Source organism: Paroedura picta, chromosome 18, assembly GCF_049243985.1.
Source record: "Paroedura picta isolate Pp20150507F chromosome 18, Ppicta_v3.0, whole genome shotgun sequence".
NCBI classification, from domain to species: domain Eukaryota; kingdom Metazoa; phylum Chordata; class Lepidosauria; order Squamata; family Gekkonidae; genus Paroedura; species Paroedura picta.
In genome coordinates, this window is record NC_135386.1 from 5503562 (window position 1) to 5517976 (window position 14415).

The following is a 14415-nucleotide window of genomic DNA, read 5'->3' on the forward strand; positions in this document are numbered from 1 at the left end:
TGTAACCATCAATCAACAACCCCAAAAGAGCGCTTGTTTTGGGTTACCATTTTAATTGCTCTGTTTGCTCTGTCACCTATTGTTTTTTTTTGCACCAGCTTGTTTTTGAAAATGTGCTAAAATCTGTTATGGCTTAGCACAGGCGTAGTCAAACTGCGGCCCTCCAGATGTCCATGGACTACAATTCCCAGAAGACCCTGCCAGCATTCGCTGGCAGGGGCTCCTGGGAATTGTAGTCCATGGACATCTGGAGGGCCGCAGTTTAACTACCCCTGGCTTAGCAGTTCTGGTGGATGTTATTGTTTTTAGAATTTCGACACAATGGGTTATGTTGCTCAGTTTTCTTGCGAGCTACCTTAGGCCCCCTGCGAAGGATGACAAAACGCGAAACTTTCCAGATGAATTAGTAGGTTGCTAAGCTGTCTTTCATGGGGGGGTTTCATTTTAAAAGAAAGCTTTGTGATACTCCCCATTTCTGCACAGTTTAGACATTAGCAAATGAATGAAGGGGAGGTGGCCCTTTATCGCTAATGCTCTCTGGCAACATCGCTTGAATTCTTGCTGCTGTCAGGGTCAGGCTTTTGAAAGGTTGAGCCGAGCGTGGTTTTCCTGAAAGTGCACTGCACTTTTGGTAAACGCGACAGCTTTGGGGCCTGCTCTGGACGTAAGTAAAGCCCATTAGCTGTGCAGGCTCGTGATCTGATGATCCGTATGGCTTTGTTCCCAGTAGCTAATAGCCAGGATGGGTGGTGTGTCAGTCGGCCATACCTGTGCCTGTCTGGTTTCACCAATTAAACCAATATTTTAAAATGAATGATTGATGGAAGTCCTGAATGCTTGGCCCCGGGCTGATTGCTTCGTTGGTAGAGGGGAAGTGGCTCTCACCCATTAAAATCGAGAGGATTTTGTTTGCTAGGCGTATTGCCAGTGCATGTAACATCTGCTTTGACAAGGCGACCACCAAAGCATTTTCTCTGGCGTAAAATAAATGACTGCGTACAAGCTGCCCTCTCATGTTCTGGTGGGGTTTGCGGTGTTCCATGTCCGAGATCAGTCCAGTCCAGAAAGTGTCGTTTTTCACTTCTCGAAAACGCTTTGCTTGTGCCTGATGTGTTTTGGTTTTCAGCACCTGCTGGAGGAAGCAGAGTTGATGTTACAGAGGAGAATTCGGTAGTGCTTTCCTCTCTGTTGCCCTACAGCATTTTGAATACATCCCAGAATCCCAGTTCGGATAGCTTTAAGCAGTGCAAAAGCAGCAGAAACTGAGTATATTCCAGAGAGGACTCGAAAGAGGAGAAGAAAACTGATGATGATTCCCTACTAGAAAGCTGATTTCCTACTGGAGGTCCCGTAAAATCAGTCCCATTTTGTTTGTTGGCCAGTGTTTTTTTCCCCCCTTCCTTGGCTCCCTGCCACTATCTTGGGGAACAGGAGGCATGGGTGACTGGCCAGATAACAAATTCCTCTCATTTCCCCTACAAAATAAACAAAAAAATTCCGCTTCTTAAAGTGATGTCAGTGCCAAGGAATTTGAACATGGGCTGAGGTTCCATGCAGGGACTGGCACCTACATATTTCATGGTGGTTTTGTATTGACATCAAGGAATCTGAAGTATTTTTCCAGCCTTGCTCTCCCACCCTTCTGCAAGAAATTGCCTGGCACCTTGCTGGGAAGCATGCATACCCTCCCCTCCCCCTCCACCCCACCTGTGCCAAGTTCCTTTCAGAAGTGACTGCTGCAGGTAGCTGCAGAGATTGAGAGAACCTAGAGCTGGCCTCCCCACCGCTTCCTTAAAGGTAAAGGTATCCCTTGTGCAAGCACCGGGTCATGTCTGACCCTTGGGGAGACGCCCTCTAGCGTTTTCATGGCAGACTCATTACGGGTTGGTTTGCCAGTGCCTTCCCCAGTCATTACCGTTTGCCCCCCAGCAAGCTGGGTACTCATTTTACCGACCTCGGAAGGATGGGAGGCTGAGTCAACCACGAGCCGGCTGCTGGGATTGAACTCCCAGCCTCATGGGCAGAGCTTTCAGACTGCATGTCTGCTGCCTCACCCCTCTACACCACAAGAGGCTCTTACAAGTTAATAAATCCCATTTGCAATTAATTAGTAGGATTTTCCACACGCTTCTACATATTTTTGATGTGGCTCTGAGAGTGCTTCTTTGGAGAATAAGGTCTAAGTGACATCCAGAGTAATCCCTATTATTACAGATTTCCAGATGGCTTCCCAGAGAAAGATATTGCTTTTAGAACCCTGGAAGCAGTGTTAAAGCCACGACCAGCAGCCCAAATAAATCTCAGATCGATATTTTTTTCCTATTGCGTGCTGACCGCATGGTATAGGTCCAATGTTCCCCGTTCTTTCAGGGACAGTGGACTTTCATCCCTGGACATCCGGGAGAATGGGTCGAAACAACACAATTCTCTTGTTTGTGGTGGGCTTGTGTGCAGAGTGGGGCTTTGACAGGCTTTGCGTCCTGCCTATTTAGAGCAGTGTCGTATGCAGCCCTACGCCTGCCTAACCAGAGCGTGGCAAAATTGCAACAGGTGCCGCAGTAGAGAGGCGAGAAGCCATTAAATCATGAAGGAAGGAGTTAGCTGCAGACACAGGGAGTCAGCTGGTGGGCGATTATTACAAATGCTTCTCTGTCTGATATGCTCTGCTCCCGCTGACCCAGCCTGTCTTGGTGGGATCTCTCCCCCCCCTCTCTCTCACACACACAAGAGAGTCTTTGATTCCCCTTTTCGATGAGTGGCAGTGGGCTCTCTTAAAAGCGTTTCCTATTTGCTGGGAGGCAGAAAGCCATGTGACAGCACATCCCTTTGTCAGACACTGCAGCCTGCCAGGAGAGGCCTGTCAGCTGTCTGCCCAGAGAGCCTTTGGCTGTTCAGGCTCCAGAGGAAGTGACACCGCTTGAATCCCTCGCTGGGGGATTTTCTGCAGCAGTAGTGCGTGAGGCTTTTGCCCAGGACTTTGCTTCACGTGACAGATTGGAACAAGCCTGTCTGGCAGGGAACAGCCAGCCCTTTGCCCAGGTTTCCGCCTTTGGATGCAAAGTGATTAGTGGTGAATGCCGTCCTGGCCTACTGAGAGTTGGAGGACGCTTTGGAAATGTGGCGGGCTCTGAGCTGGAGACGATCGTAGCGCCAGGAGGATTGGCTTCATCTGAATTGCCTTCCCCCTCTCTCGGGTTGTGTGCAGCCACTCCCCGCCTCTCTCTCCTTCCCCTTCCTGGCCTAATGTGGCTCTTCAGGAACAGCAGGAAAACGACAATGTCTCTTCAGGTTCTTTCTGAACAAGAAAAACTAAAATGTGTAGTTCACAGCCTCGTGTCTTTTTCATTTGCACCATTGTGTTACAAACCTTGGATGCTTTAGGATGCTTAGGGCTGAATCTGCGTTGAGCAGGGGGTTGGACTTAGATGGCCTGTATGGCCCCTTCCAACTCTATGATTCTAACCTTGGGAGGGGCGAAGTGAAGCAAATGAAATGGCATCTCAGAGATGAGAGACCGTGTTTGCATTTCTGTCGCTTCAGTGCACTCATCTGTATGTAAATCCATAGAGGAAAGCTCTGGTCAGCAGGTGAGCTTCTAGGGCAGGGGTGCCTAACCTTTTGAAGCCCATGGGCACCTTTTGAAGTCTCCCACGCCACGATGGGTGCTGTCACAAAATGGCCACCTAGGAAGCCAAAGTGCAGGGATAAGAGGGGTGACATTTTAAAATACGCTGTGGAAGAAGACTCAGAGGCAGAATAAAACCACATTGTTGTGGCATTTGGCCCTGAAATGTCATTTTAATCTTTACAGCCAATCAGAAGCGCTATTGGCAGCCCACCTAGCCCCGCCCACTTTCTGGAAACACTTGGGAGGGTGCCATCGTGCCCCCAGGGACCCCGTTGGGGGATCGGTGCCTTAGAGCAGGGGTAGTCAACGTGTGGTCCACCAGATGTTCATGGACTACAATTCCCACGAGCCCCTGCCAGCATTGCTGGCAGGGGCTCGTGGGAATTGTAGTCCATGAACATCTGGAGGACCACAGGTTGACTACCCCTGCCCTAGAGTCAGCTTACTACAGTTCCAGCCACATGTTTCCAGTCGCTCATTGTTTCACTTCCTTTGAATGAGCTTTCTGTTTCCTTGTCAGAGATCACCCTGTGGAAGTCTTGATGAATGCAGCTAACTATGTCTTGCTCGTTCACTTATTTTCCTAAGCTGACCTCACTCCAATTGTCCTTTAACCTTTCTCCTGCTGCAGAGTTCCTTTATAGATCATCTTTTTCTTTCCTTGGGTGCCTTACTTTGTGTCCCCCCCCCCACTCTCAGTTGCCTTTGTTGGAGAAGATAGAAGAGGCTAGTATTAGCCGCCACAGTGTCCAGGTGTGTCCTTGTCTAAAGAAGGAGAAAGCGGCTCTAATGTTTCTACAAATTACGTAGAGGTGTATGAAGCGATAGCCGTTCTCGACTTTTTTATCTCTGAGAAGCTCCTGAAACATTCTTCAGGCTTCAAGCAGGTCACATTTCTCACACAGATGGGCTACAAGGCTAGGAAAGACCAGGCGAAAGAAAAGCCTAGAGAAGAGGCTCTGGGAAAACAGCGGCCAATTTGAGTTTGCCTTTGCATAATGTGCAAAATGGTTGTGAAAATAATGCCTGTTGCTCACTAATGCTTTGCATTCTTAAATGCCGAGCATGAAAAATAAAATGAAAATGTCCCCATTGTTTATGGGCACGCGCTCCTTGTAGTTGATCATAGAATCATAGAGTTGGAAGGGGCCACACAGGCCATCTAGTCCAACCCCCTGCTCAACGCAGGATCAGCCCAGAGCATCCTAAAGCATCCAAGAAAAGTGTGTCTCCAGCCTTTGCTTGAAGACTGCCAGTGAGGGGGAGCTCACCACCTCCTTAGGCAGCCTATTCCACTGCTGAACTACTCTGACTGTGAAAATTTTTTTCCTGATATCTAGCTGTTGTACTTGAAGTTTAAACCCATTACTGCGCGTCCTCTCCTCTGCAGCCAATGGGAACAGCATCCTGCCCTCCTCCAAGTGACAACCTTTCAAATACTTAAAGTGGGGTGGAGTTTGGAAGGAAAAAAGCCAATGCAAAGCTAGTTTGCAAGCGGGACCCAAAAAAACAGGGCAAGTTTCCCAAAGCGGGGCCTGCATCAAAAGAGTTTTTGAGAGCCCATCCCTGGAGGCGATATGAACACCACCTAATCAAGACAAGATTTCTGTTGGTTGGTCATCAGTTTGTCAAAATACATGAAAGAGACCAACTAGACTGTTGTTGTTGTTGTTTTTTAAGTTCCTTTCTTGGCTCCTTAAGTCTTAACTGCGGGTGCTGTTTAAGAGATGTCTGAAGCCTCTAAGCTCTGCTGTGTACTTTTCAAAGATATTTTACTCAGTTCTTCCTTGTGCATTCTTGGCCATGCGCTGACCTGGTTGCCAATTCCAATGTCTAGTGGGTTAGATGGGCCTCTTTGTGCCTGCTTTTAAACTGCTCAGGTTCTGCTTCTGTTCTCCCCCACTCTGCTGGTAGCCTTTGATTCTTTTCTGCGGAGTTTGTGACCTCTCCAAAAGGAAGTTACCCAGGCGGGGTAGTAATGAGGGAGACGTCCTTTCTGTGGTATGACCCTCAAATTCTTTGTTTGCAAAGGGGTTGGTTGTCTTTTTCTCTGTCACCTCAGGTCCTTTTCCTGTGGTGGACTAGTACCTGTTTTTACTACCCTGAATTCTCCCTCCCTCCTTCCTTACTATCATGGATGTTTTCCTTCTCCTTTCCTCTGTGGTGGCATTAGCAGCCCTCACTCATTTCCCTGTTGCCCAGTGTTACTACAGCATGAGGACAGGCTGTAGTTCACTGGTAGAGTCTATGCTTTGCATACAGGAAGTCCCAGGTTCAATCCCCATTCAAAGCCAAAGAGCTTTTCACTAATCCAGACCCTGGGTAGCTGCTGCCCCTCGAAAAGGGTAAGATAGATCAGTGATCTCATTCAGTGCAAGGAAGCCTCATGCATTCATAGAATAATAGAGTTGGAAGGGGCCTCATGGGTCATCTAGTCCAACCCCCTGCACTATGCAGGGCACTCACAACCCTATCGCTGATCCACTGTAACCTGCCATCCCCTTGAGCCTTCACAGAATCAGCCTCTCCGTCAGATGGCTCTCCAGCCTCTGTTTAAACATTTCCAAAGATGGAGAACCCACCACCTTCCTAGTAAGCCTGTTCCACTGAGAAACCGCTCTGTCATGATGATTGGGTGATTTTCCTCCCCTTGCCCAGAGCTGTCACTACATGCCGGGAAGGGAGTGAGGATTCATACAGGTCAGAACCGCATTTGGGCACCTGAGAGGCCCTTCCATTCAAAAGCCGGTGGCAGGCCGACGTTCTTCGGAAAGGCCCCCCCGTCGAGCATTGAAACTCCCCATTTTGCATGGCAAGCAAAGACGGCCCTGCAAGCAAACATCTCACGCCCAGAGAATCCGTAGGCGGGGGAAACCGTGGGCAGCCTGCTCTCCTGTTGCAACAGCGAAGTTCTGTCAAACCAGCCACAAACAAATGATGGGAAAAGATTTGTGATAAGCGGCAGCCAGGCTCGTCTTTGCTTGCGAGGAGCCCTGCAGAGCAGCAGACGGTGATGAGGTGGGGAGGCGGCTCCACTCGCTGCATCTGGAGCAACTGGCTTGTAAGACCCTACTGTGTGTGTGTGTGTGTGTGTGTGTGTGCGCGTGCTTGTTTCTAGCCACAGACGTAGGCATTCAGGCACATTTGGTGCCTGAGCAGACCTGCTGTTTACACTGGGCCTCCGCACTCCCAAAAGTTGGGAATGCAGATCGCTTGTGCCAGTCTTGTCGGAGGGATTCCCCAAGGATGTTCTGTGAAGTAATATTTTTGAGGAGCAGCACAGCCAAGAGTTTGGTGAAGCCTTTCCGGGACGGGCAGATGGGTTCGCTGGCTGACCCCGTTGCTGGGCAAAAGGGCATTGGGGCTTTGTGGTCTAGTACCCAAAGCCAGAATTAAGCTTTGGCTCTTCTAACCAGCAAGCTGGATTGCTGACGCTGATCGCCATGAACTCTTGAGGGGCAGAGAGCAGGGCCCTCCTTTTACTAAAGGTATAAAAGCTGGCTTATGGGTACTTGCAAGCAGCCATCCTTTGCCAGTCTTCTTGAAACAGGAGCAGAAATGCTGCAGGAGGTGTGCCTCAAGAACCTCCTGTCCCAGTGGGCAGTGTCACCTGTCTATGCAGGTGCTCCTGAATATCTCAGAATAGAAGGAATGATGACGACGACAGTCAGGCCAGTGTTTTGCTTCCCACCCTCCCGCCACAACATGGAGAGGAAAAGTTATATCCTGCAATTAAGAGGGTGTGTCCTTTAGTAGTTTAGAGTCAGGGGGCTTAAAGGGTTTAATTGTGTTTAGGTTGGCACCACCAGTCTGTAGCCAGCCTCTTATGGTTCAAATTTTTGGTAGTGCTGGACTATTACTGTACAGCTAGAGTAAACATATTTCCTCACTATGTCAAGGAATATATTTTTGGGGGAGAGTTGTTCTTTTTGTTTACTGTGGTTACACGATATAAACAATGTGATCTGTTAACTAAATCAAACACATGTACTGATAATAAATTGCTAGGGCTTGACAACAGTTCTTGATGGCCCTTAGCCGTGGCGATCTGTTGAAGTCAAATGCAATGAAAACAAAACTCGAGATGTTACTTTGTGGCTTGTACCTACACAAGCTTAGTTTGTATCTCCCAAAGTTTAAGAGCTACTGGAGTTCAAGTTTGTGTCAAGATGGGCTTTGAAGCCTTGGTCTTCTTGAATACTGCAGGAGTTTGGACTTGTCTACCTGTGAAGCCACTTTACCTCTTGACGTGTTACTGTAACAGTGAATATTCCATGTCCCTAAATCTGTTGAAAATACGCTAGAGTTCCTCTCCCACTTAACAAATATTTTCTTTATCGTATTATTAAATAAAATAAAGTAATGTGATGTGATGTCGCAGTTAAGAGCATCTGCCTTCTTGTTTTTAGAATCCTCCAAACTAGGAACCCCCTCTGGTCTCAGCAGGATATAAAGGCAGTTCTATTCTAATATGATACAATGCGAATTGGAAGACAAATCAATTACCACAGGGGTAATCAACCTGTGGTCCTCCAGATGTCCATGGACTACAATTCCCATGAGCCCCTGCCAGCGGTCGCTGACATCTGGAGGACCACAGGTTGACTACCCCTGTGGTAGAACTGCAACTGGCTGACTGCTTTTCAGTAGGCAAAACAAGTCAGTTTTCAGTTTCTCTGGTCTTTACAGGAATCTTAACAGATGTCTTAGTTTTCCCCTGTGGCACTAGCCACAACTTGAGATAAAAGCTGCCACCCTCAGATCTCCTGCTCCACGCTAATTATGTACCGCTGGTGCTTTCTTTTTTTTTTTTTTAACATCCAAGAGAAGCCTTTAGTTGCTGTTGGTTAAGTGTTAGAGGCCTACCGCCCTCCTCCTTGCTCTGCCTCTGCTAGTAAAGTGTTACTTTCAGAATATGCTTGTTGCTGACATAAGGATGACCTTTCATATAATGAAGATGGCATTACTGTTATGTCCTTGTAACAAGTTGACGCTGTTCCCGCTGAGCTCCCGAATTCAGCCGGATGAACTTGAAATTCTTCAGGAGGTCAAACGTGCAGAATCTAGAGAGCAATAAGACAGTGTATATCTTGCTGGTCTTCTCCCCTGGAAATCATCTTTTCTATTAAGCAGGTTCGACTTTCCCAGCTTCTGTGTGAGTTATTTTTGCAAGGAAGCAAAAATAAGCATGAATCTTCCATGCATGTCGGCTCTTGGGGCTCTGGCTTGCAATAGGCGAAGACTAAACGTCATTTCAGCTGCTAGGGTGTTATGGAATGTTTATAAACATTCCAATGTTTCAGCAGTTTAAAAAAAGTATCCGTTTGCGAGGCATAGGAATGGAGCCAAATGGTGGTGATGGGAAGGGGGTTCAGCAGAGATGGAATTACACAGCCCTCTCCAAGTGTCGGTCAGCTGTTCGAGTGTAGATGTGAAGGTTGTTTGCGCATGATAGTGATCAAATGCAGGGGTGTGTGTTCACACAGCATATGTAAGTAGTTCAGGTATGTGATATGAATGGAAGAATGTGCAAGAGTGTGAAGGGTGTGTACTAGACGTTATTCTACCAAACCAGGTGCGTTTTTGTGGCGCTCTGCTTGTCGTGGCTAGTCTAGATTTGTATCTGTTTTTGGAACAGGCTGCAAATCTGACAAAACTTGGACACTGAGTGTTTTTAGGAACTAGTTAATCTCATGTAAATAGCCTTTTGAAGTGGAAACAAGGAGGGCTTGGATTTATTTCCATATGCGCCATGGGATGGAAGACATGAGTGTTGACTGTAGATTTCTATCTCTCTCTGTTTCCTGCCATGTGATTCTAAAATGTATTCTATCCAGGGTATGTCTACATTATGCAAAAATTCCCCTCCCCAGCTCTTCCTATCGATATAAATTAATCTGGGTAAATTTTGGGGGAAATTATGCAGTCTCTATAAAGCCCTTGAATTTACTTCTGTACTGTCCTTCAGATGGGACTGCTCAGTGAGGGGAAGGAGTTATTATGGACTTCCAAGCCTGCTGGAGCTCCCCCAAAAGGAGGGTAGATTAGCATGTTGATGGGTAAAGACTTGGACCCCTCATTTTAGAGGTGGTGGGTTATCTTCATGTCTAGTTTCTCCAAAATCTGCTTCACTGCTCCTCACACGTGTAGATGCAGACAAATCCGTATGGTTTCTCATTGCATGGAATTTATTCCAGGACATTGCTGTCGTTAGTAGCTTTTGTGAACTATAATTTATGGAAGATCTCATAGCTGGTACCTTCTGGTCTAAGATAAGGGCTTTGATTTGATAAACACATCTCTGCAAGCAGCAATCTGCAGTCGGATTTTTCATGCACCGACATCTCATCTCTTGAACGTATGAGACGATAGCCAGTGTGCCTGGCTCAGAGGAGGACGTCCAGAATTGCAGTACTTCGAAAACAGGATTTTTGTCTCCATTTTTGGTGCTTAACTAGATTTGACTGTTCTGTGCAGCAGGAAGAAAGATCCTTCGAAACAGGAGCGCATGGACAATTTTAAATAAAGAGTCGTTTTTAATTGCAATTCCCTAACCTGACTGCTGTGGATCGCTTCATTGGAAAGCAGCCAGGACAAGACCCCCTTTCATGAATGATTATCTGAGTGTGGGTAGTTAATGCAGCTAGACTCTTTCTGGCTCATTAATACTGGCCCTGTTGACCCTATCGTATGATTTGTGCTAAAACGGTACAGTTTGCTGCTGTAGAGTGCCTGGGTGGCCAAACTGTGGCTCTCCAGATGTCCATGAACTACAATAACCATGAGCCCCTGCCAGCACATGCAGCACATGTGCTGACAGGGTCTCATGGGAATTGTAGTCCACGGTCATCTGGAGAGCCAAAGTTCTGTGATGGAGGGTAGAGGATGAACTTGTGCAGTAAATGTAGCAATGGGAAATATGGTAGGGGTGGGGAAGAGGTGTTGGGTTTTATACTCTGCTTTCCCCTACGTTAAAGAGTCTCAAAGTGGCCTACAATCACATTACCTTCCTCTCCCCACAAGAGGTACCTTGTGAGGCAAGTTGGGGCAGAGAGAATTTGGGGGAGAACTGTGACCAGCCCAAGCTCACCCAGCAAGTCTATGTGGAGGAGTGGGGAATCACCACCTAGTACTTCAGATTAGAGTCCGCTTGCTCTTAACCACTAGGAGATGAGAAACACGATAGCTGAAAATTTGAGAGCCTTAAGTATACAGGTTGAAAAGGAATGCAATTGTGAGACTAGAATATTTCGAATCCTAGAATAATAGAGTTGGATGGGCCCTCATGGGTCAACTAGTCCAACCCACTATGGGTCATCTAGTCCACTATGCAGGACACTCACATCCCAATCGCTCATCTATCGTAACCTGCCACCCCTTGAGCCTTCACAGAATCAGCCTCCCCGTCAGATGGCTCTCCAGCCTCTGCTTAAAAATCTCCAAAGATGGAGAACCCACCACCTCCCGAGGAAGCCTGTTCCACTGAGGAACCGCTCTAACGGTCAGGAACTTCTTCCGGATGTTTACTTTGGGCGCGGGAGGTTCAGCATCCAACTGAGGGTCGCCACTTTCCCAGATGAAGCAAGATGAAGGAATCCCGATTTGAAACGAGGATGTACAAGTTAACCAGAACGCCCACCCTCGAACAGAACACTAAGCAGGAATGAGTTCTGCTTTAGGACCTCAGTTGGACGGGGGTTCTTATTTAGGTTAATCTATGCACCTATATGCATACATCATCAGCAGATGGAGCTAGTTTCGAACCAAGACTCCTTCTTCCTGTTCTGCATGAGAAGGGGGGAGGGTGTGCGTGTCACACCGTCTATTTGAACGCCGTTCAATTTGGCATCCTACTGATGCCTAGCAGATTCTCTCTGGAGACAACCTTCAAAAATTATTTTTTTTAATTGTTCTGAGAGGGAAAATTAAAGCAAGTGAGCATCGTCTTCTGAGGCACGCAAGCCTGCAAAGTCCAGGGCGTGTGCATCACAGCAAGCTCCAGGGTTTTAATATTTAATAGACTGGAGGAAGATGTCTTTTCTTGCCTGAGGGATAAAGAGCTCTGAAATGTCTTGTCTTCCCAACTTATCATAGCTGAATTACGCACATTTTCTTCTTCGGAAATCAAGTATCTTCTGATCTCTACCCTCCTCGGTGTACAGTATATGTATAAATAGTTGCTGCGGTGTGCAGGTGTGTCCACTCAGCCCTTAGTCTTTTTCAGTTCGGCGCATAGCCTGCAAGTAAAGATTTTGTTCAAAATCCTCGCCTGGGTATCAACGGAGACAAACCGATCTGCAACCCAGCAATGTTAAGTGTCTATAATTAACTTCCAACTATCGTCCTGACTCTCAAATCCTAACCAGAGAGTAAATATTCAACAGTGCCATGTGCACTGTTCGTTCGGCAACCGTGAAAGTCTTCCATGTTTAAAAAATCATATAAAATCATAGAAATTATAAGTAACTGTATTTACCCAGAAATTGGTATGTTATAATAACTACGTCAAGTCATTTACGTGCAGTCTTCAGAAGTACAATTGTGAGTTTAGGTTTTAATCAATGGTTTTCTTGTGGTGATTTAATTCCTGTTGATTTTTTTTCAAATCAGTTCGCCCTGGAGCTTTGACAAATAGCTTTGATTTCCAAGGAGCCCATGCACCGGAATCAGCTTCCATTGTAAGGTGATGTCCTTTCTTTTTGTTTAATCGTCCAGCTCTTTCCCACGAGGGCATGATTTGAAGATATGAATCTCCCTCGTACTGAGTTGAACCATTGATCCATCTGGTTCAGAATTGTGTTCGGTGACAAGCAACATCCAGCCAAGCTCCTTTTTAGCAACTCCTGGGTTTAACCTTTGGCATCTCCTACATGCAGAGCAAGCATGCAGTGATCTCCTCTTCCACAAAGCGATAGAAGCTACTCAAGCCAGCACAGGGTATCAGAGAGCCAGTTTGGTGTAGTGGTTAGGAGTGCAGACTTCTAATCTGGCATGCCAGGTTCGATTCTGAGCTCCCCCACATGCAACCAGCTGGGTGGCCTTGGACTCGCCACAGCACTGATAAAGCTGTTCTGACCGGGCAGTGATATCAGCGCTCTCTCAGCCTCACCCACCCCACAGGGTGTCTGTTGTGGGGAGAGGAAAGGGAAGGTGACTGTAAGCCACTTTGAGCCTCCTTCAGGTAGGGAAAAGCTGCATATAAGAACCAACTCTTCTTCTTCTTCTCAGAATGTAATCCTAACCATGCATAATAGAAAGTAAGCCCCATCTAACAATTTGGAAGTTGAGTGGATATTCCATGGCTCTGGAACCGGGGTAGTCAAACTGCGGCCCTCCAGATGTCCATGGACTACAATTCCCAGGAGCCCCAGAGCTGGGCATGGACACAGCTCTGCTTTCCAACCATATTCTGCACGAACACGCCACTTCTGGGGTTCCTAGAAGCTGAAGAATGTTTCAGGGGGTTTTCAATAGTTGAGAAAGGCTCCAATACAGTCTTAGCATTAGCACCACATCTTCTGTACTGTTCTCTAGTTGAAAGACCAGAAGGTTTTTAAATTTAAAACATTAATTAAAAAGCTTAAAAGCGGGCCAGTGTGTCCTTTGACAGAAGACAACTCTGTTTCTTACACAAAGCTGGTATGACCATCACATGTGACTCTGGTTTCTCTCCAGTGTCACGTGAAGCTCCACTTGACATGGTTCTTCTCCTTTTGAAATGTAAATTAGATTTTCCTTTTTAATCTGTTTGCGTGTCCTCTGACCAGTCTGAAAATAGACAAAGTGTTAATCCAGCCCATCCACCCTGCTACCCCAGGAAGAGGGGAGGCTGGGGGGGGGGGGTGAGGGGAGAATGTCATACCAGCCAGGGCTATATAAATTTGAGCTCCCTCCAATCCGAATCACTCTCTCTGTATTGCTACGGGAAACACCTGAAGTAATGCTCATTGTAGAGCACCGACTTTCCGGATATGATCCTTAGTTTAGAAATCTTACTCTGGATTTCTGAACGTGTTTGCAGGTGTTGCATGAGAATTGCAAATGGGGTTTTTAAAATATAAGCAGACATGACCACAGATCAGCCTTCCAAATGCGCCGTAAATCTGCCTGCCTTCCAAGAGGAGAGTGGCAGGAAACATTTTAAGCATGTACAGCCTCACAGATGCCTTGCGTGGGTAAAAATGAAACAGGACTCCCTTGTTACTTGACACAGCATGTGGCTCGGTTACCTCCAGTAAATAAGAAATCAGTCCTGGCTGTTTGCCCGGTTTAAAAGGAATCCAGACGCCACACCCTGGACGTGCACAGATGGGCTAAAATAGCCCCTGCCTTGCTGACAGCCTGCAAAGGCAGGTCATGTCGGCGAAACTGGAAAACGTCCCAGACACTTGGGCCTGAAATGACCCCTGTCGTCCACCGAACTTGATAGGGCAGGGCCAGCTGCAAACTCCTGTGTGGCTTAACAGCTCACGCTGACGGATCAGCCCGTCAGCAGTGGAGAAATGCTGGTAATTCCTTGATGGCAAAAGGAAATAATCTCTGATTTAAGAGGGATACCATACGAATAGAAAGAGCAGTAGTCTGACGTTCTTCTTCCACGTTCCTGGTTCCCAACTCGTAGTGGTAAACATGGTGTTTGCATCTAGGCAAGCATGTTTACTGCGCCTTCTCATTCAAGCTGTTTTGTTCCTCTTGCAAGCGCTCGTTTCTTGGCTGTGCTTTCTCATAGGCAGGGGGGATAATGCAAAGCCTGGCGTTGCACATGCACTTCTTAACAATGGTCTCAC

General features: G+C 47.0%; 1 protein-coding gene across 6 annotated transcripts in view; it reads left to right on the forward strand.

The window, feature by feature from the left end:
* The window catches only part of ZNF609 (zinc finger protein 609), an 86969-nt gene that overhangs the window by 38021 nt on the left and 34533 nt on the right, over nucleotides 1-14415 (forward strand). The window contains exon 1 of one of the 6 annotated variants that reach the window (XM_077318239.1): nucleotides 6308-6689. The exons of the other annotated variants lie outside the window; for them this stretch is intronic. Within the exon in view, the coding sequence (XP_077174354.1) occupies nucleotides 6642-6689 (48 nt within the window). The 5' untranslated portion in view covers nucleotides 6308-6641. Of the gene's footprint in view, nucleotides 1-6307; nucleotides 6690-14415 lie in introns of those variants that run through there. 6 annotated transcript variants of the gene reach the window in all.